This window comes from Eutrema salsugineum, unplaced genomic scaffold (assembly GCF_000478725.1).
Source record: "Eutrema salsugineum unplaced genomic scaffold, Eutsalg1_0 scaffold_17, whole genome shotgun sequence".
NCBI lineage: Eukaryota > Viridiplantae > Streptophyta > Magnoliopsida > Brassicales > Brassicaceae > Eutrema > Eutrema salsugineum.
In genome coordinates, this window is record NW_006256852.1 from 2,017,253 (window position 1) to 2,038,526 (window position 21,274).

The window sequence follows — 21,274 nt, forward strand, 5'->3', positions numbered from 1 at the left end:
CTCCAGAAGCTTGTTTTTATTCGAGCTCCTTTCTGGAGACATAAGAGGGCGGCTTCGTCGCTTCGTGCAGTTGGCAACGATCGTCTTGAAGCATTGGATGAAGTCACAGAGGATCTTGTTTTCTCCTTGAGCTATCTACCATAGTTCGGAGTTCTTGGTGTTCTGTCCTATGAACATTGAGAAGTGCTTGACAAAGGTCGTCGTTAGCTCCTTGAAGTTATTTATTGAGTTCGCCTCGAATCGTGAGAACCATTCGAGAGCTATTCCTCCTAGATTCTCGACAAATAGCTGACACTGGACCGCATCCTTCTCCTCGGCAGACCTGAACTGGTATCGATTCATGCAGATTCCGAATGAGGTAAAAAAATGTCGGGGATCGGTATTGCCTTCATAGATCTTGATCTTGAGTATCTCCATGTGTTTGACAGGCGTTCCCGCTATGCGCGGTGTAAAGGATGTCTTTTGTGTTTCCTAAATGACGCGCTCGATCTTCGGGGCCGCGCTCGTTGCTTGGTGAATTTTCGAAGTGATCTGGCAGAGCTGTGCCTTCATCGCTTCGAACTCGGCATCGCGACTCAGATCCGGTAGTGTTGGAGCGTTTGTCGATCTGACAGCAGTGGATCGTATAGTTCCGGCTGGGTCCCCATCAGTATTGAGGTCGTCAATGATGTTCCGAACTCGAAGGGGAGTCCGTGCTTGACTGAGCTCGGCGATCTGTGCCGCCATCTGACTGAAGCGCTCTTCGCTCCTTTTGTGGATAGCTTCAAACTGAGCATTGAACACTTGGAGCAGTAATTCGGTTCCAAAGCCTCCTACGGCTGCAGGAGTTTGGCCGGCCTCTGCTCCAGCGGTTTCCCCAGGGTTTCCTCCTGTCTGCTCTGCGGGGGTTCGGATGGCGCCGTTCTCTTGACCGAGAGGGTTTTCTTCCTCATGGATGTTGACTTGGTCTGTCATAGCTGATTCGATCTCTCCGAAAATCCGATCTAAAACTGAGTATTCTGTTAAGTCCCCCTACCTAGCGCGCCAATTGTTGATATGTGAATATCGACAAAGGACAAAACAGTAATTTAGATCGGCAAACTCGGATTTTATTAGATCGATCAAAGAATACAACTGAGTTTGGTGAATTCGAACTAAGACTTATGAAACTAAGAAGCTAAACCCAATCCGCCTTTATGGCTGGAAGATTGATCTTGGATAACATACTGATAGCTCATGAGATGTTTCACGGATTACAGACCAATAAATCATGCAAAAGTAAATATATAGCAATTAAAACAGACATGAGCAAAGCTTATGATAGAGTAGAGTGGTCTTTTATCAAACACCTACTAAGACACTTTGGGTTTGTGAAAAAGTGGATAATATGGATGATGCGATGTATTACTTCTGTTCAATATATAGTTTTATTAAACTGGCAGCCAAAAGGGCAAATAATTCCGGGAAGTGGACTCCGTCAAGGAGATCTGCTATCCGTACTTATTTATCCTATGTACGGAAGTGTTAAAATATAAGGAAAGCGGAGAATGAAAAATTACTAACGAGGCTTAAAATTGCAAGGGCAAGTCCATCAGTCTCACACTTACTTTTTGCTGATGATAGTCTATTTAAGTCCTCAGTTCAGTTTGGCCACACGGTTCCTGAAATAGTACAAAATGAGATCAAACAAATTTTAAGAATTACGAGGGAAGGGGGAACATGATCTTACCTTGGCATCCCCGAAAGCATGGGTGGAGCCAAATCAAAGATTTTTAATTTTGTCGCAGACAGACAACAGACTCGAATTAATAGTTGGACCTCGAAATTGTTATCAAAAGGGAGAAAAGAAACGTTAATTAAGTCAGTGGCATCCGCAATGCCCACTTTTGTCATATCATGTTTTTGGTTACCTAAGTCTACTACAGGAAAATTGAATAGTGCAGTGGCACGATATTGGTGGAGCTCAGATGGTCATCAACGAGGGATGCATTGGCTGGCATGGACAAAGATGTGCAGAGATAAAGTGGAAGACGAAATCGGATTCCGAGATGTGAATGATTTTAATACAGCGTTATTGGCAAAACAGTTATGGCGACTAATAGATAAACCAGACTCATTGTTTGCACGAGTTTTTCAAAGGACGATATTATCGGAACGCAGGCCCTTTGGATCCTGTACGTTCTTACTCACCGTCTTACGGATGGCGGAGCATCATTGTGGCTAGATCTCTGGTTAATAAAAGGCTAATTAAAAGAATTGGTTCAGGATGTTCTATCTCAATATGGAATGATCCCTGGATACCTTCTTATTGCCCAAGATCAGCCACTTGTAAGAGTTTTAATTACTACCTTAATCTAATGGTCAATCATCTGATTGATCCAGTGACAAAAACATAAAACTTGAATTTGATAAGAGCAATAATCGAACCAGCTGATGTGGAAATAATCTGGGAATCCCTGCCTAATCAATTGGGCTGACATTTCACAAAATATGGAAAATACATGGTTAAATCAGGGTATAAAACTGAAAGACAATTATAAAATAGGGGGCTCAGAGGACTACTATTGTCCAAATATAAAGGTACTACAAGCACATACTTGGAGATTGAAATGCTCACCTAAGTTAAAACACTTTAGATGGCAAGCAATATCGGGATGTCTTTCTGTACCAGCTAGGCTGAATAAGCGAGGAATACAATGTGACACACAATGTGCACGATGTGGAGCGGAGGAAGAAACAATAAACCATGCCCTTTTCGAATGTTCCCCCGCTTTACAAACTTGGGTAATACCCCATATACCAACACCCCCGGGTGTATTTCCAATGACCTTAGTTTACTCAAATTTTGATCATCTTTTTTGGAAAATACCAAACGATATAAACAACATACAATTCTCATGGATTGTATGGTATATTTGGAAGGCACGCAATAAGAAAGTGTATTTGAACCTTGATGTTGATCCACAAATTACTTTAAAAATAGCGGAGACCGAAGCGGCATTATGGGAAGAGGCTCAAAGGCGGGAACATGATTCAGGGAACTCAGACCCCATAAATACGGACATTTCTATGGACATATCTTTATTACCCGCGACTTTTGAAGGGTGGTGGTGTTATATCGATGGCTCTTGGAAAGAAACGGAATTATCTACTTTTGAAGGGTGGTGGTATTATTTTAAAGAAGGTGCAAGGGACAAAATAATGGGGGCACAAAAGGAAATTTAACAGCCCTGCATGCAGAAATGGAAGCTCTAATATAGGCTATGCATTGTATGTTAGAGAACCAGAAAACAGAAGTAACTTTTGCAACAGACTGTTCGGAGTTGGTGAAGATGGTGTCTACACCATGAGAATGGTCAGCATTTGCTCTACACTTGGAGGAGATTGTGAAGATGAAGGACATGTTTAGCTTTTTCACTTTATCATATATCCCACGCACGAAGAATTTAAAAGTAGACAATTTAACAAAAAGTGATTGGATCTACTCTCAAGAAGTCATCTATGTAAACTTGTTGATATGTGAATATCGACAAGGGACAAAACAATAATTTAGATCGGCAAACTCGCATTTTATTAGATCAATCAAAGAATACAACTGAGTTCGGTGAATTCAAACTAAGACTTATGAAACTAAGAAGCTAAAGTATTGAGTTCTCAGTCTCTAAGTCTCTCTGGAATTTCTTGTGTCTTCTGGTGTCGATTCTTCTTCCTTTATATATATCTTCTAAGTCGGTCTTCATGGGTCTTCTCTGCGATATGGGACCGAAGACTTTCCTTTTCTCTCGGTCTTTTTCCTTTTCTCACGGCAATTTCCTTTCTTCTCGTCAGTTTCCTTTTTCTGTTCGGAAACTTTCCATTTTCCTCCGAACTCAGAGAACTTCTCGGTTCCCTTGAGAAGTTTCTGACCGACTTCGGCTTGTTGGGCTATGTTCGGCCCAAGAACTCACTCGGCCCAATATTCCCGGTATATTTCCTTCGTAAACCGGGCTTGCTTCGTGCCGATCTCGGTTTGTACCGGAGAAAACCGGGGATGCGGTTTTCACCTCCAACAAAACTCAATATCATCGGTTTGGGGTAACCGATTTCTAGATATTTAAGCTGATGACAAAAAAAATCAGTTAATGAAAATGTCAAAAAGTCGGATGCCAAAAAGTCGGATGCCATGAATTTTATATTTTCACGTGTCCTTCCCAAAAATCCCTATTTCATTTTACAATGGTACTAGTTAACTTTTTCGCGCTTTGCGCGGACCGATATAATTTTCCATTTGGTTGTTTGGGAATCTAATAGTAGTTTGGATTCATTTGTTTTTTTTTTATCCTCTATTGTTGAATATATTTGTTTGTTAAATTTCCCTGCATTTTAATGTTTGAAAACATGATCATGAAAACAATATAAAAGAGAGTAAATAAAAACATATTAGTATCGAGATAGTTTAGTTTAAATTGTTTTGAGATCTTTTGATCATTATTTTATGCATTTTAGATGTAATTTTTTTAAGTATTGTACGAACTTATTCCATTTTAATCATTGTTTTATGTATTTTAGATATCACAAATACCATCATTTCATTAGACATTCATTGATTGATTTTTACTTTTTCGTTAGATTTGACTAAATATCGGTTTTATTAAATTTGAAAAACTTTATTGATAATAAAGTAAAGTATTAAACCATAATAATTTAGACCAATATGATTCAAGTTAATTCTTATTTAATACTTGTTTAGAAAAACATTAGTATATATTTACCATGATTCCATGAGTTTTTAGTTGGAACGAAGAAAAAGAAATTGGTTAGACAATTTTAAAAGTGATGATAGAATTAGAGAAAAGTGGCTGATATTTATATTAAATCATAAGAAATCGAAAACCTTATAAACATAAGAAATTGTAAACACTAACATATCTATCATAATAATTAGTGATATTTTATTAGTTAGAAATTATTTTTTTTTGTTTTAAACGATATTCCATTAGTTAGATAATAGATTTTTTAAAACTTTTTTATTAGATATTATTTTTTTTTTAATTTTGATTTTTTTTTGTTTTGAAACGACAGTCCATTAATTTTTAAATAGATTTCAGTTTTTGTTTCTTTTAATATTTTTGTTAGATTTTTTCTAAATTTCAGAAAAATAAGAAATGGTAAACACTAACCTATATATCATAATTATCGAGAACACTAACTTAGATCTAATTTTTAAAATGGTCGATGGGCTTTATACACCATTCCATAAAAAATATATATATATATATATATATATTTTGTTTTTTATAAACGTTTTAATTATTTTTTTTCTAAATTTTGGTTTTATATCATTTTAAAACCGGTTTGATTGACTACAAAATTAAGCATCAAACCATAATAATTTAGAACGGTTTGTTTTAAGTTTTTTTACACATCATCACATAAGAACCAATAAAAAATAACATGTAATTGCTTAATAGGGCTAAACGGTCTTTTTGCAACCAAAACTCATTCTGGAGCTGATACGTAAGCAAAATGTTGTGAAACTCGCTGTGAGCGCGACACGTAATCAAATCACTACACAAATAAGTAGTTAGAATGAAGAAGAAGGAAGAGGTTAAATAATTTTAAAAGTTGTGAGAAAAGTAGAGAAAAGTGGCTGATATTTAAATTAAACCATAAGAAATCGAAAACCTATAAACTTAAGAAATCATAAACACTATAATATTTATCGATATTCTAGCATAAATTTTGTTTTTTGTTTGTTTTGAAATGACATTTTATAGCTTTTTAAATGGATTCCATTTTTTTTGTTTCTTTTAATATTTTTGTTAGATTTTTATCAAAATTTTGGAAATATAAGAAATGGTAAACACTACGAGATATAGAAGATTTTTTTTTTTTTTTCAAAAACGTTTTTGTTAAATTTTTTTTTCTAAATTTTGGTTTTATAAAAAAATTTAAACGGTTTGGTTGACCATAAAATTAAGCATTAGACCATAATAATTTAGACCAGTTTGTTTTAAGTTTTTTTACACATCATCAATTAACAACCAATTAAAAATGACATGTAATTGCTTAATAGAGCTAAACGGTCTTTTTGCAGCCGAAACTTATTTTAGAGTTGACACGTCAGCGAAAAAGTTGTGAAACTCGCTGTGAGCGCAACACATCAGCAAATCACTATACAAATAGATAGTTTATGAAATTTTTTTTTTTTGGTATGCAACAGGGAGAAAGTTCTCCCCAAGTTTTATTCAAAAGTCATAAACTCAAATACAAACTCGTCTAGAAGTCCCAATTCCACAACCATCCTCCGAAACCAGAGGGGCAATACAATCCGGGACCAACTCTAGCGAATGAAAACCAAAGCGTAAAGAAAAAGCATAGTTAGCTAACCCATCAGCAAGACGGTTAGCTTCCCTATACACATGAACAATCCGGACAATCCAGTCCCTCGAGATAAAGCCATGGCGCAGTCATACCAGGAAAGACAGAGGGTGAGCCTCACTAATCCCTGTCGTTAGAAAACCCACCACCATCTTCGAATCCACCTCCAACTCTAGCCTCTGAACTCTCCTTTCCCAAGCAATGTACAACCCATAATACACCCCCCAAAGCTCTGCTACCGGGGCTGAACATATCCCAATATTAAGAGCAAAACCCGCTATCCATCTCCCCTGATCATCTCTCAAAACACCACCAGCTGCAGCTAAACCCGGATTACCTCTTGAAGCTCCATCCGTGTTCATTTTAAACCAACCTTCTTGCGGATGGGACCAAGCAATCACGCGCTCGACCCATTGTGTATCTGAAACCGTCAACCTCTGAACTCAGTTTGCATCCGAGACCTCCCTAGCCAAATCCTTGACAAATTGCACTCTGTCCCGGCATTTTCTATTACTGTCAAATACATTCCCACAACGCCATTTCTAAACCCACTACACCGCCATAGCAAATAATGTGGACCAGTTTAAACCGCCCAAGCTTGTATCCGAAGCCAAGTTTGCAAACAACCATTCAAGAAGCGAGCAGGAGAAGAACCAACGTCTCTTACTTCTCGGTACAAGCCTTTCCCATATACCTGACATCGCTGGACAATCTCGCAAAATGTGAATTATTGTCTCCTCTCCTCCTTTACAAACTTGACATATCGATGAGTCACTAATATGCCTTCGAAATCTCTCCGCACTAGACATAATCACTTGATTACTTGCTAGCCACAAGAATATTTTTACTCTCTCTAGAGCCACAACTTGCCAAACGCGTACCCAAAGAGCCTCCATATTCGGTAATGGTACATGATTTCGGGTCAACATCATGTACGCTGTTTTAACCAAAAACTCCCCATCTGAACTTTCTCCCCATGACAAACGGTCTTGAGCTCCCGTAATATAATCAACCACAACAGCTCCGAGTCGAAATTTGATTAATTCAGTCACCCACGGCACAATCCTGCTCTAATCCCAACCGAAACCATCTCTCCACAACTCACTAACTCCTTCATCAATCTTACTCTTCGGAATATTCCCATCTATCACCTCCAAAATCGACTTGTTCATTAGCCATTTATCTCTCCAGAATGCAACACTCCGTCCATTCCCCACCACCCACCTATGCCCCGGTACCAACACTTCACGGCAACCGATAACAATACTCCGCCATGTTGAGGACCACGTATTCTTGGGCACTAACCAGTCCGCCTCCTTTAACTTCCCCACTTTATATTTGCTTCTCAAAACACATGCCCATAAGCTAGATCGGTTGTGTGACAATCTCCAGCCCACCTTTGCAAGCATCGCCTTATTCATCTCTTGCGCTCTTTTTATACCAAGACCTCCCTCATACTTCGATTTACATACCCTATCCCACGCGATAAGATGTTGTTTTCGGGTCTCGCTCGTACTGCCCCAGAGAAAAGATCTCGAAACCTTATCCAGCTCATCCAATAGCACCTTAGGTAAAGCTATCACACTCATCGTATGAATTGGTATAGATTGTAACACAGCCTTCGTTAAAGTTAATCTCCCTGCAAAGCTCAGGCACCTCTCTTTCCATCCAGTTAACTTCGAAGATACCCTCTCCAAAACTTCCCCAAACGTCGCCTTATTCACTCTCTTCTGGAGAATCGGCATACCCAAGTACTTTCCCAATTCATCGTGGCTTTAATCCCACTCTCATCAGCCACCATTCGCTTCATATCTCGGGATACATTGTTAGAGAAAACAAATTTTGATTTCTCTAAACTCACCTTCTGACCCGACGCAACACAAAATTTCTCAAGCACCCTTCGTATCACTTTTATATGTGCTACCGACGCCTCTGCAAATAAAATAAGATCATCCGCAAAACAGATATGCGAAAGTGGAGGACCTCCACGTGATAACCGGATCGGTTTCCATTCTTTCCGAGTAATGGAAACGTCATTTATCTGGCATAGTAGTTCAAGGCATAGAACGAACAAGTATGGAGACAAAGGATCTCCCTGTTGTAATCCCTGGAGTGGCTTAAAAGAATCTGTTTTCTCCCCATTCCACAAGATATTCATCGAAGGCCCAGTGACACATCTCATAATCCAATTCACCCAGCTCTGTGAGAATCCCGCTGCCTCAAGAGTATCTTCCAGAAAATCCCATCGTATCCTATCATACGCCTTCTACAAGTCTAGCTTCAATAACATCCAACCTCTGCGACCCTTCTTTCGTTTCATAGAATGCACAGATTCCTGCACTATGACAATATTGTCTATACTAAGCCGTCCTGGTATAAAGCTCGACTGTGCTGGCCCGATCAACTTAGAAATCACCGAATTTAACCTCATTACCATCACTTTGGTGATCATCTTAAACACGACATTGCAGAGACTAATAGGCCGGAATTGAGTGATTTTTTCCGGTTTAGCCACTTTCGCAATCAATACTACCAGAGCATCATTCAAACCCAGAGGCAGCTCACCCGTCACGAAAAAAATCAACACGAAGCTAGTAACCGATTCTCCCACTACATCCCAGCACTTGTGGTAAAAGACCGGTTGGTATCCATCTGGCCCCGGTGCTTTATATGCTCTCATACTTCGACTAGCAGCCTCCACCTCACTCGGCAACACCGGTTTATTCAACAATTTCTTCTCCTCATTTGACAGCTTCTGAAAACCATCCCGTGACAGCCCCTCTACAACGGGATCAACATCATCTAAAGAGTATAATCTCTTGTAATAATCGATCGCTAGCCCTTCTAACTCTTGCGGATCCGTGAGCCAAGTGCCATTGTCATTCTTTAACATCTCTATCCAATTCCTCCTCCTTCGGATTATAGTTGAGGTGTGGAAAAACTTGTGTTCCGATCTCCTAACACAATCCAATTCTCACGAGATTTCTGGAACCAAAGTGTTTTTTCTTGTTCAAGGACCATATCGAGCTCTTTGATCAGTCCCTCCTCCTCCATTAACAGCGCATCCGATTGAGTGTGCTCAAGAGTATCCTGTACCACCTTATTTTCGTTAACAACATCTCCTTTTTCTTATGCACATCTCCAAAAACATCTTTGTTCCATCTTCGCAAAGCCTCTTGTAAATAAGCAAGAGCATTCGGTGTGTCCATGTCCCTTCTCCACGAAGCTTTCACCAAATCCTTGAAACTCGGATGAGTTAACCATGCTGCCTCAAACCGAAAAGGTCTCCGACTCCTATCTCTACTCACCACCAGGCTCAATTGGACATAGAGAGGCGCATGATCTGAAGCCAGAAACGGTAAATGGGTCACTTTAGCATCCTGCCATTTGAGTCTCGCTTGCGCACAACACAACACTCTATCCAATCTCTTTGCAACATAATTCTGCGTCACCTTCCCCCTCCTCCACGTAAATTTGTTTCCACGAAACCCCATATCGATAAGTGATTCTCCATTAATCCAATCACCAAACGACAATGAATCCACCGATAATCTCCCATTACCACCAGACATCTCATCCAACCGAACTATCGTGTTAAAATCACCCCCGATTAACACCGGTCCATCGACCCCCTGTAACGAATCATGAAGCTGGTTCCAAAGACCACTTCTCCTACTCACAGTTGGCGCAGCATACACTGCTATAACGTGTAGAATCTCATCTCCATTCTCCACACGAATATGGATGAATTGATCAGAAGATCGAATGATTCTCACACTTCCAATACCTTCTCTCCACAACAACCAAATACCTCCACTCTGTCCAATGACATCCACACGAAAGGAGTCCTCAAACCCCAATCCACGACAAATTCTACTCGCATTCTCTCCTCCCACATGCGTCTCAAACAGTGCCAACATATCCGTTTCAAATTTCTTTAACAAATACCGGATTGATCTCCTAAAGTTGGGTTTATTCGCCCCCCGGCAATTCCAGAATATACAATTCATGATTAACATCTCTTTCCAAATGAGAATCACCGGGGTAACCCGTTATTTACTGACATTCACCTTTCCTCCATCAGACGAAACATCAATCATCTCCGTTTCAATCCTCTTTGGGTTCACTTCGGTCCCAAGACTGATTATCTCACCTCCCTCTTCACCTACGGGGTTTCACACCCACATCCTCTAACCGGTTTCTTCCTCTGGCCGAGAAGACTCCTCCCGGTCTCCCCGCATTTTCCCAGCTCCACTCTTAGGCTTTTACCACTTGATGGTAGAGTCATCTCCTCCGAGCTCGACCCGAACACCACCCCTGTCCAACTTTACTTCCCCGACTCTGTTGCCTCTGCACATACCCAGCTTCCTCTGTTTTGTTGGGCTTTTTTCTCAATGGGCCCAACTCTTTGAGCCCCTTTACCTTTGCCCAAAAACGACCCATTCCTCTCTTCTCGGTTATGTGTCTGTCCCGCCTCCTTTTGGACATTAAATCGAATAACTGCATTTTCCTTATTTGCTGCAGAGCAAATATTCTTTTCCCTCTCCTTCGGCTCAATAATATCGGCAACTTCTAGCTCACCAAACTTATTAGAGATTGTAATATTCACCAAATGTTTTTGAGGAATCTCCCGTAAATTTCTCTCCCTTTCCTTATCCACTCTCCCTGCCACGACCGTACCCAGTTTCTGCACCGGTCCAGTCTTCCTGCTACCCCTGCTCACCTTCGTGAACTCCACATCCGACTTATGTCCCACATTCCCATTCAAAACTGCATTACTTGGCACACAAGCAAGAGCATCCTCCTCCACTGGTCTTCTCGGGCATGAATGAATTGCATGCCCGTACAGCCCGCAACCCGCACAAATGTTTGTTAGCCCTTCATAGGCAACAAAGTACCTCTCCCCATTAACCCTGACAGAGCCCTTCAATGGCTTGTTCAAGTCCACTTCCACACATACCCTAGCAAAACGAGCCCTTTCAAAATTCAGTGTAGTAATGTCCACTTTAATTGGCTTCCCGACTCCTTGCGCTATTCCCATCAGGATCTCTCTATGATAAAAATTCACCAGGATGTTAGACAATCTAATCCAAACCGGTGTTGTGATAATATCATTCTGCATCGGATCAAAGTCCGGTGCCTATGCCTTCACCATTAGATAGCTACCAAAAATCCTCCATGGACCCCCAGTCAACGCCGCCAAGTACTCATCTTCCTTTTCGAATCGAACCATAAAAAACTTTCGTGGGAGATCCATTACGTGCATATCTCCTTACGGTCTCCACATCTCTTTGAGTCTCCTTGTCAACATTGTGATCGGTACATCCCTTCCGAGAACTTTCACCACTATACACTGCTTCCAAAGTCCATTCATAGCATCCAAAACCTCCTGCCCTATAGTAATGACCGCCTCTCCATCCTCTCCATCCGGAAACTCAAGATTCAGTCTTGCCCTCACAAACTCCGCATCTACCACTTTCTCCGGTGATAACCTACCACCCACATTCTGCCCTGCCACCTTATTTGCCCATGTCATCCCTACATCCGGAGGATCACCCGGCGACCTCCCCCGATCTCCCACATCCGCCATCGCCGTATCTTGCACATCCGAAATCCTAATCGCCTCACTCATCACCTTGTGACTTGGTACACTCCAGATAGTTTATGATATGATTAAACTTGTTTGCTAATTGATTGAATTAAATGATATATAGACATGATATAAATATGTTAAACTATTATCTTTTTTATTATTGCATGAACTTGATAGAGCTGAATCGATTTGCTCTTAAAGAAGAAACTCTCCCCATTTTTCGTTTCATTCGTATTAAACAGTTTTTTTTTCCCTATCTAGACAAGAAAGTAAAACCAAACATAGTTTCGGAACATATGTTCAAACTTTAGATAACAATTCCAAGTTCTTTTTCAGTTACGTAAGAAAAAATCAAAGCCTTTGGACAGAAAGAGAAGAAAGACACCAAAGTCATAACCGAAAGAGATCAATGATCAAAATGCTGCTTTCATATGATCAGCAAAATCAGCGAACACATCAGAAAGAGAAAAGAGAAAACAAGTAGTGCTCTTAACCTCAAAGAGGTTAATTCAAAGTGTCTTTTTATAACAAAGTTCTTTATTCGAAAACAAAGCTCTTACAATCTCCCACTGATTAAACCGGTTTGATAAAAACCGGTCCATCTAAGAGAGGCATGAGTAAGCAAGGTCCTTCTCTTCCTTCAACTCCTCGGCTGTCAAATCCATCTTCTTCCTCGATACTTCATCAATCGGTAAACCTGTGAACAACAACAAAAACACACATCAGAACATTCTACAGAACATCATTTTATTTCACTTTGGTTAAGTTTTGGTTTCAAGAAAATCATTTTTACCTTGTACAATAGACCACTCTCCGTTACGGCAGGTTACAGGGAAAGAGTAGATTAGTCCAGATGGAACGTTGTATGATCCATCTGAGTATACTCCCATTGAAACAAATGTGCCCTGAGATTTTGAATCAAAGAACCTGTTTAGTTGTTTAGTACATAAACAATGAACTGATTCGAAATCAAGTAAGTAGAATGTCGAACCTCGGGGGTTCCAAGGACCCAATCACGGATATGGTCACAAGCTGAGCTAGCTGCAGAGAGTGCACTAGAAAGCTTCCTGGCCTTGATAATGGCAGCTCCACGTTGTTGAACGGTAGAGATGAACTCTCCATTCAACCTACAAACATAAGTCAACCAAAATTTAGGATCGCATAGACGAAGGTTAGGCAGAGAATATCAAAGGGGTTTTAAAAGGTTTGTATACCACTCGTCGTTCTTGACTAGCTCACGCACAGGCTTTTCTCCAGAAGAAGTTTTGACTGTAGCGTGGTTGACATCTGGGTATTGGGTAGATGAGTGGTTTCCCCAGATAATCACGTTCTTAACATCAGAAACTGGCACGCTTAGCCTCTCAGAGACCTGTCCCAATGCCCTGTTGTGGTCAAGCCTGGTCAAGCAAGTGATGTTCTTCTCCGGGATTGAAGGTGCAAATTCCTTAAGGATCAATGCGTTGGTGTTTGCAGGGTTTGCAACAACCAGAACCTACAAAACGCAGGTTAACTTTAGATTACATACACAGAATTATCTCAGCAAAAAAAGATTTGAAAGATTCATCACCTTGCAGTTTGGTGCGGCATGCTTCTCCAAGGCAGCAGCCTGAGACTTGTAAATGGAAACGTTCTTGGACATGACATCTTTCCTCTCCATTCCTTCTTTCCTCGGGAAACCACCAACCATGACAGCAACATTGACACCAGTACACCCTTCAACGGCATCAGTTGTAGCAACCACACCTGTCACGGGGAACAAAGCCAACATCACATTCCAGACTCGAGGAACAAAACCATATTCGATCAAATCAGTGCAAACATTTACAATTACACAGAACTTCTTAAAAAATTGAACTTTACCTTTAAGAAGAGGGAAAGCAGCATCGACCAACTCCATTTTCACACCGTTCAATGCTTCTGCTGCAGGAGGGATATCAAGCATGTGGAGGATCACAGGCTGGTCCGCACCAAGCATTATTCCCCTCGCAATCATAGGAACAAGAGCATATCCGATTTGTCCTGCCAAATAGTCGAAACACAGTTAGAAATGATCTCTACAGAAAACTACATACCAAACGCTAAAACTAAGGTTGCAAAATCAGAAGAAAACCAAAGCTGCTTTAACCCAAAATGACAAAAATCCATCAGAAAATCACATAATGCTTCATATGATTCATCGAAAGTGACAATTTATTCCAGAAAATCTTAGATCTCACATGTATCAGGATTCACACAAACGACACTGGAGCGAGAACTATACTTTTATTGTATCGAAACAGAGATCCGATACAGATCTCACTCTAGAACACAAAAATACTAGACTATAAACTATGATTAGCAATCAATTCGTGGTTTCATAAAGATCTGACGATACTAATCAATAACTTTTGCGTTCTCTAAGCGAAGATCCAATACAAGAATATAGAAGACACTAGATCGGAGGAATATGAAGTTTACCTGCAGCTCCAGTGACGAGAACACGAACTGGATCCTTTGCCATCTGATCGGATCGAGAAATATCGCCGGCGAAAAAAACTAAAAGGGATCGTGATTTATCAGTTTAACAGAGAAAGAGAGCTTGAAAGGCATGAAGCTGGTCTGTAGTATATTTATTGGTTATGACGAGCTCAGATCCATGGTGTGATGCCACGTCATCTAAATAAAGTCGGATTATCTCGAACGTGGAGATTACGGCTATCGTATAATGCTATAATGGGCCGAGTTTCCATAAATGAAGCCCAAATATTTAAGCGCATATGTATAGTGTTTAGAGGCCCTTGTCCATGCTCAATGTTTAATACGGAGTAATTAATATATTATTTTATCATTTATTTTAATTAATAGTTTAGACGTTTTTTTGTTAAGTGCTGTCTGAATATTTAAACCAAAATCGTAGCTGTCTTTGTAGAAAATGGATGTCATTATATGTTTGACACTGTTCTTGAAGAAAAGGTCTAAACTAGATTAGATTGATGACATAATTCTTGGAGAATTTGAGAAATTCGAAGAAGTAATATTTCTATATTATGAATTTGCGATTGTGATAGAAAAAAGAAAAAGAATGGGAAACTGTATGTGGTAAAAAAAAACCTTTTTTTCTTTGGAAAGAAAACTAGAAAAAAATGATATTGCGGGTAAAAATCAAATAAGCAGAAATTTAACAATTTAAATAGCTAATATAGATATGCTAGAGAACATTTTTGTTTAATTTGTTTTTTAGATGCTACCAGAACATCCAAATCAAATCCAACTACTAATGTTACAAATAAAAAGCAATAACTGTTGTTATTATCATATGGTTTTATATCGTGACGTTACTCGTATTGAATAATAATTTCATAAACGAAGAATAAAGCAAGTTTTGGGAGGAAAAAAACAAATAGTTAAGCTTGTTAAGCAAAAAAACACAAACGTTAACAAATTAGGGATAAGGAAAGAAAATCTCTGAAGGCCGTCTCATCAGATTTCTTTCTCCATTTTTTCTTTTAACGTTTGGTTTCGTCTCTAATTCGTTATCTTCCCTAGAAAAATCAGATTTTTTTTCCCTGAATCAAAGTTGTCTCGTAGAAGCTCTTAATAGATCAGACGATAATCGAAGCCGAACACCCATTTTTTCTTTTTCTTCCGATTCATCTCTCCGCGACCTGATCTGAAGCTTTTGTCAGAAAATAGTCAGAATTTTTCGATGACGATGGTGGTCAATGGGTGATTTTGTAGTCTCGTGTTTATAGAAGAAGCTTAGCTCAATCAATTAGATTACTTGGTAATCGATTTGGGTCAAACACTTTTGATCGATTTAGCGATTGGAGCGTGGATTTGGTTTGAATTTGAGGGATTCATACTGGAAATTTCCTACTTGGTGAGAAAAAAAATTGATTTTGTGGTTTTGTCGTTGAAAAATTCGATCTATTCGATTAGAGATCTGGGTCAACTTGGGTTTTCTCGGTATTAGAGTTTTAAGAGATCTTATCAGCTTTTGGGGTTTAATTTGAGGTGAATTAGAATAAAAACAGATCGAAGAAAGAAGAAAACTTTTTGGTTGGAATTGTTAAAACCATGGATCGTGTGGTTGGTGGCAAGTATAAGCTGGGACGTAAACTCGGAAGTGGATCATTTGGTGAACTTTTTCTAGGTATTGAAAAGTTTCTCTTCTTGTTTATGTCTTTTGGTAAATTCAAGTTTTTCTTTTAGTTGACTTGTTATTTGTTTCCAGGGGTCAATGTGCAAACTGGAGAAGAAGTGGCTGTGAAGCTTGTAAGTCACAATGTTCACTTAACCATTTTCAAACTAATTTGATCACTATTAATTTTATTTGCATGATTAAGATTTAGCATTTGACTTCTTATTGTATGTAGGAACCTGCCAGGGCTAGGCATCCTCAACTTCATTATGAGTCAAAGCTCTATATGCTGCTCCAAGGAGGAAGTAAGTTTTGATCTTGAGTGTACAATTCTCCAGTTTTAAACTTTTGTCTATATCCTTGTTTTGCTCTTAGAGTGTTCATTCGTCTATTTAAAACCATCTTCTATTATGTCCATGTTTTTTTCATCTTTATACTTGTTTTCTTGAAGCTGGTATTCCTCACCTAAAATGGTATGGGGTCGAGGGTGAATACAACTGCATGGTGATTGATCTTCTGGGACCTAGCATGGAGGATTTGTTCAATTATTGTAGCCGGAGGTTCAATCTAAAGACAGTTCTAATGCTCGCTGATCAGATGGTATGAATCATTCTCTTCCGTTGTGTGCTGATATTTTTGAGCTATTACATTGCTTTACTTGATTGTATTTTTATTTCTGTAGATAAATAGAGTCGAGTATATGCATGTCCGGGGATTTCTTCATCGTGATATCAAGCCAGATAACTTTTTAATGGGTCTTGGACGCAAAGCAAACCAGGTGAGTAGTTATGGTACGCAACCTTATTTGTGTGAAAATTTTCATCAAGTAATACAGTAATATGTTTTGTATCAATTCTCTGATATGTCCCTCTTTGTTCTTATTTAGGTGTACATCATTGACTACGGGCTTGCGAAAAAGTACCGAGATCTTCAAACTCATAGGCACATTCCCTACAGGTACATATTATGCTTTTGTCTTGTTGAAAGAAGTGTTAAGGGAATATTGCTAATCAAGAGTTACTTTATAGGGAAAACAAGAATCTTACTGGAACAGCTCGATATGCAAGTGTTAACACTCATCTTGGAATTGGTGAGTGTTGTTTGCTTTTCCTTTCTCTTTTATCCCGTCATTTTTGTGTGCACCTGACATTCTATACTTCCATCAAATTTCAAATTCTAAATTGAGATTCTCTTACGCAGAGCAAAGTAGGAGGGACGATCTGGAATCTCTTGGCTATGTGCTTATGTATTTTCTTCGGGGAAGGTATATATATACTTATACATCCTTACTTTAATTTGCTTCCATTTATTTAATTTTCCTTCTTACACTCAATTCCCTTGCTATAGTCTGCCTTGGCAAGGCCTTCGTGCAGGTACCAAAAAGCAGAAATATGACAAGATCAGCGAAAAGAAAAGGCTTACACCCGTAGAGGTAATAGCTCCTAATCCGTTTACAATCATTAGTATTGAGAAACCTGTATGGAATTTGCCAAGGTTCTTGTCTTAAAGCTAGCAGAAGAATCTTATATTTTACCAAAATGATGCATTCATAGATGCAATTTAAATATCCAATGGCAGGTTCTCTGTAAATCCTTTCCACCTGAGTTCACATCATACTTTCTATATGTACGTTCATTGCGGTTTGAAGACAAACCAGACTATCCTTACCTGAAGAGGCTTTTCAGAGATCTCTTTATTCGAGAAGGTTGGGAAAACTCTTGATTTTGCTTATTTTGGAATTGCATGTAGCTTATGCTTGAAGATTTTTACATAAAAAAAAAAAACTCAAAACTGTGTTTTTTTAATGTTATATATTTGCAGGTTATCAGTTTGACTATGTTTTTGATTGGACAATCTTGAAGTATCCACAGTTCGGTTCCAGCTCTAACTCCAGCTCCAAACCAAGAGTAAGTATCATCTATATTTTGAGTTTTCCATCATTTTAAATCTTCTAAAGCATCTTATCAAGATATTCACTATTGTCTCTGTGTTCCAACAGTCAAGCCTTAGACCAGCTCTGAATCCTCCAGTGCCATCCGCTGAGAGACCAGAGAAACCTTCAGGTAAGTCTTAAACTGTATTACCTGCATCTACACTAACTTTTACCCTCTTATTGTTATTTGTTCCTCCATCTGCAACCAATGAATCTTGTCTACAATTTCATAGAGTAGAACAATAATTCCAGATTTTTCCTGGTTTTATAGTTAGTTAAATCATACGCCTAGTGATTCAATTTTAGTCTTGATTGAGTACTGTTGTTACAAAACAAATCCTATGGTTGAAGACATTGTTTGTTGCTGCACATTTTCTTCTCATAGTTTGGTGTTTGCACAAAATCCAGACCTAATAAACCAAACTTGTGTCTGCATTTGTCTTCCCGTATACAGCTGGACAAGAGAGCCGAGATAGATTCTCTGGTGCTTTAGAGGCATATGCTAGAAGAAATGGCTCAGGAAGCGGTGCGGTTCAAGCTGATCGATCTAGACCAAGAACCTCAGAGAATGTATTAGCATCATCAAAGGACACAACACCAGTGAGTCATCTAAAACAACAAAAATCTTTTTTTATGCTCTTGAAATTTTCTTCAGACAATAGAATCGTTCTTGATTGAAACTAGCAGAACTACGAGAGAGTGGAAAGACCAATCTCTTCAACAAGACACGCGAGTTCTTCAAGAAAAGCCATTGTCTCGAGCGTTCGAGCTACTTCTTCAGCTGATTTCACAGAGAACCGCTCGAGCAGAGTTGTCCCAAGCAATGGACGTTCCTCAACCGCTCAACGTACTCAGCTTGTTCCTGACCCGACCACTAGACCATCGTCTTCTTCTTTTGCCCGAGCTGCACCATCGAGGACTGCTCGTGACATCACGCTTCAGAGCTTTGAGCTACTCACCATAGGGAATGGGAAGAGGAAGTGAGAGGCTTTATGATGAGTGAGTGGAGGAAACTGTGACTTTTTTTTATGGATACTTGGTTTTTATTTTTGCAAAATTATCGGTTTCCTAATTTTAAGGAATAAAACGAACATCATTTGATTAAAAATTATATGTGATAAATATATGGTCTTAAAGTTTTAACTCATTAAGCTCTTCACTAAATCCCATGTGCTTAACTTGTAATAATTTAAATGTCTTCTTTATTTACTAAGCAAAAACCTTGTTTTTAGCCTGTTTACTTTTTCTTTTGTTAAACTTGAGCCTGAGTACACACAGTTGAAGAACAAATGGCCTTTGTTTCCATTGGATATTGAGATAGAACACACGATACATCAATACAGTAGAATCTCTATAAATTAATACTCGATAAATTAATAATCACAATAAATTAATAAATTTTGCTGGTCCCAAGTCGGACCAATTTAAAAATTCATCAAATTCGATAAGATAATAAGATAATATTCTTTTTAAAATTCTTATGTAAATACATGGTCCCAATAAAAATATAAATTAATAATTATAAAAATTTATGCAAATATATGTAAATTTAATATTCTAAAATATGACTAATGTGTTTGTTTTTAGTTAAAGTTGAAATCTCATTAGTTCTCATCTTTCTACTTATTATATCAGTAGCTCTTATTACTGTTTTACTATATACAGTAAAACCTCTATAAATTAATAATATTGGGATCATGATATTTTATTAATTTATCGTGATATTAATTTATCTATAAATTAATAATTATTAATTTAGAGATAAAAATTGCTTTCCGCATATAATTTTCTAAAAATTTATTTGAAATAATGTTATATTTTAAAATTTTAACAAATTTCATAATATATATTATCATTAAAAATCATAACTATCACAATAAAATAATTTTTTACCATATTGGATTGTCCATATAAAAATATACATGTTCATAAGTTGAAAATATATAAAAAAATTATTGCTATTATCAATATTATTGATGATAAAATTGAAGATAACACTACAATGCATTTAAAAATATTTACATGTAAGAAAATCAATTATCACATAAAAAAATCATCATAAATTTTTACTGATAATATATATTATGAGATTTGTTAAAATTTTAAAATATAACATTATTTCAAATAAATATTTAGAAAATTATATGCAGAAAGCAATGTTTATCTCTAAATTAATAATTATTAATTTATAGATAAATTAATATCACGATAAATTAATAAAATATCATGATCCCAACATTATTAATTTATACAGGTTTTACTGTATTTGGGTTTCGCTTCACCATCCGATCCACAGTAGAAACGAGAACTTGGGAGTGGCATGAGTAAACCAAACAGCCTTAGACCACTCGTAACTCACTTGTTCCTCTCTAATGAGATTCTAAGTGTGGTTCGATTTGAACTCCTTTGTGAATTTATCAGGCCTTTGTTTCTTTTGTGCTATATCATCCTTGTATGTTTTCATTGGTCTGACTTTTTAGGATCTCATACTCAACTCTGTTTAACAATAGAATACGATGACTTTGTCTATACAGCCTCTTCCACCGTTGCATTGATACTATTCCCCAAGTCTAGCTACGGTCACCAAGAATTTCCCAAAGTCTACCCAATCGATCAAATATAGTATTAAATATTTGATAGAAATATGAGATATATTATACTTTGAAATTGTTGGATCAATTTTTATAAGCCATTTGAGCTACATTGTTTTTTTTTTGTAAAAAAAAATTGAACGAGTGTGAATAAGAAATGAATCTTTGAACTCATAAACCACAAGGATATTGGTTCAATGAGAAATGGAGCATAGTATTTTGGGTTTTTTTTTTTTCAACAATGTGGGCTTAAATTTGTTAATTAGATTTTATAGTTGATATTTGATAGTAAAGCATTATCAGTGTGATGCTGAAACTATATGATTTTATTATTATATACATTTTAAGTTATATGATTTTATTAATGGACACAATGATTAGTAGAACTGTGAGTAATAATATATATATATATATTAAACACATTAAATATATTTATTAATTTGCGGTATATTATATTTATAATGTAAAATTTTTGGATTTTTTATATTTTTATTATCATATAATTATAATAACATTTTTTCAAAATAAAATAGTAAATATTAATTTTTCAAATGTAAAATTTAAACTTCAGTAAAAACATATTTTTGATGTTCTTTTAATAAAATAAATTAATTATATAAAATTATTTTGAATTATTGAAATATTTTAAAGCATAATGTTTTGAAAAAGCATAGAGAAAAAAAGATAACATTTGCATC

The 21,274-nt window shown here is 37.6% G+C and overlaps 3 protein-coding genes across 4 annotated transcripts; 1 reads left to right on the forward strand and 2 right to left on the reverse strand.

The window, feature by feature from the left end:
* Positions 1 to 10,666: 10,666 nt before the first annotated feature.
* On the reverse strand, positions 10,667 to 11,929 carry LOC112087466. Its single transcript, XM_024157384.1, has 2 exons — positions 11,616 to 11,929; positions 10,667 to 11,390 (listed from the first exon to the last, which is right to left on the reverse strand). Exons 1-2 carry the CDS (start codon positions 11,927 to 11,929, stop codon positions 10,667 to 10,669), a joined length of 1,038 nt encoding a protein of 345 aa, XP_024013152.1.
* A 396-nt stretch (positions 11,930 to 12,325) lies between these two features.
* On the reverse strand, positions 12,326 to 14,528 carry LOC18020576 (malate dehydrogenase 1, cytoplasmic). Its single transcript, XM_006403198.2, has 7 exons — positions 14,390 to 14,528; positions 13,793 to 13,951; positions 13,500 to 13,675; positions 13,147 to 13,424; positions 12,924 to 13,059; positions 12,726 to 12,837; positions 12,326 to 12,629 (listed from the first exon to the last, which is right to left on the reverse strand). Exons 1-7 carry the CDS (start codon positions 14,430 to 14,432, stop codon positions 12,535 to 12,537), a joined length of 999 nt encoding a protein of 332 aa, XP_006403261.1. The 5' UTR covers positions 14,433 to 14,528; the 3' UTR covers positions 12,326 to 12,534.
* Positions 14,529 to 15,334: 806 nt separating this feature from the next.
* On the forward strand, positions 15,335 to 19,132 carry LOC18020577 (casein kinase 1-like protein 8). 2 transcript variants are annotated; one of them, XM_006403200.2, is made up of 14 exons: positions 15,335 to 16,064; positions 16,146 to 16,186; positions 16,288 to 16,357; positions 16,504 to 16,652; positions 16,735 to 16,830; positions 16,939 to 17,009; positions 17,081 to 17,142; positions 17,253 to 17,316; positions 17,400 to 17,484; positions 17,631 to 17,757; positions 17,874 to 17,959; positions 18,052 to 18,115; positions 18,440 to 18,585; positions 18,670 to 19,132. In XM_006403200.2, the coding sequence occupies exons 1-14, from the start codon at positions 15,989 to 15,991 to the stop codon at positions 18,967 to 18,969; spliced, it is 1,437 nt and encodes a 478-aa protein (XP_006403263.1). In that variant the 5' UTR covers positions 15,335 to 15,988; the 3' UTR covers positions 18,970 to 19,132. The 2 variants fall into 2 exon arrangements, with proteins under 2 accessions (XP_006403263.1, XP_006403262.1); XM_006403199.2 differs by having other exon boundaries at positions 18,673 to 19,132.
* Positions 19,133 to 21,274: the final 2,142 nt, after the last annotated feature.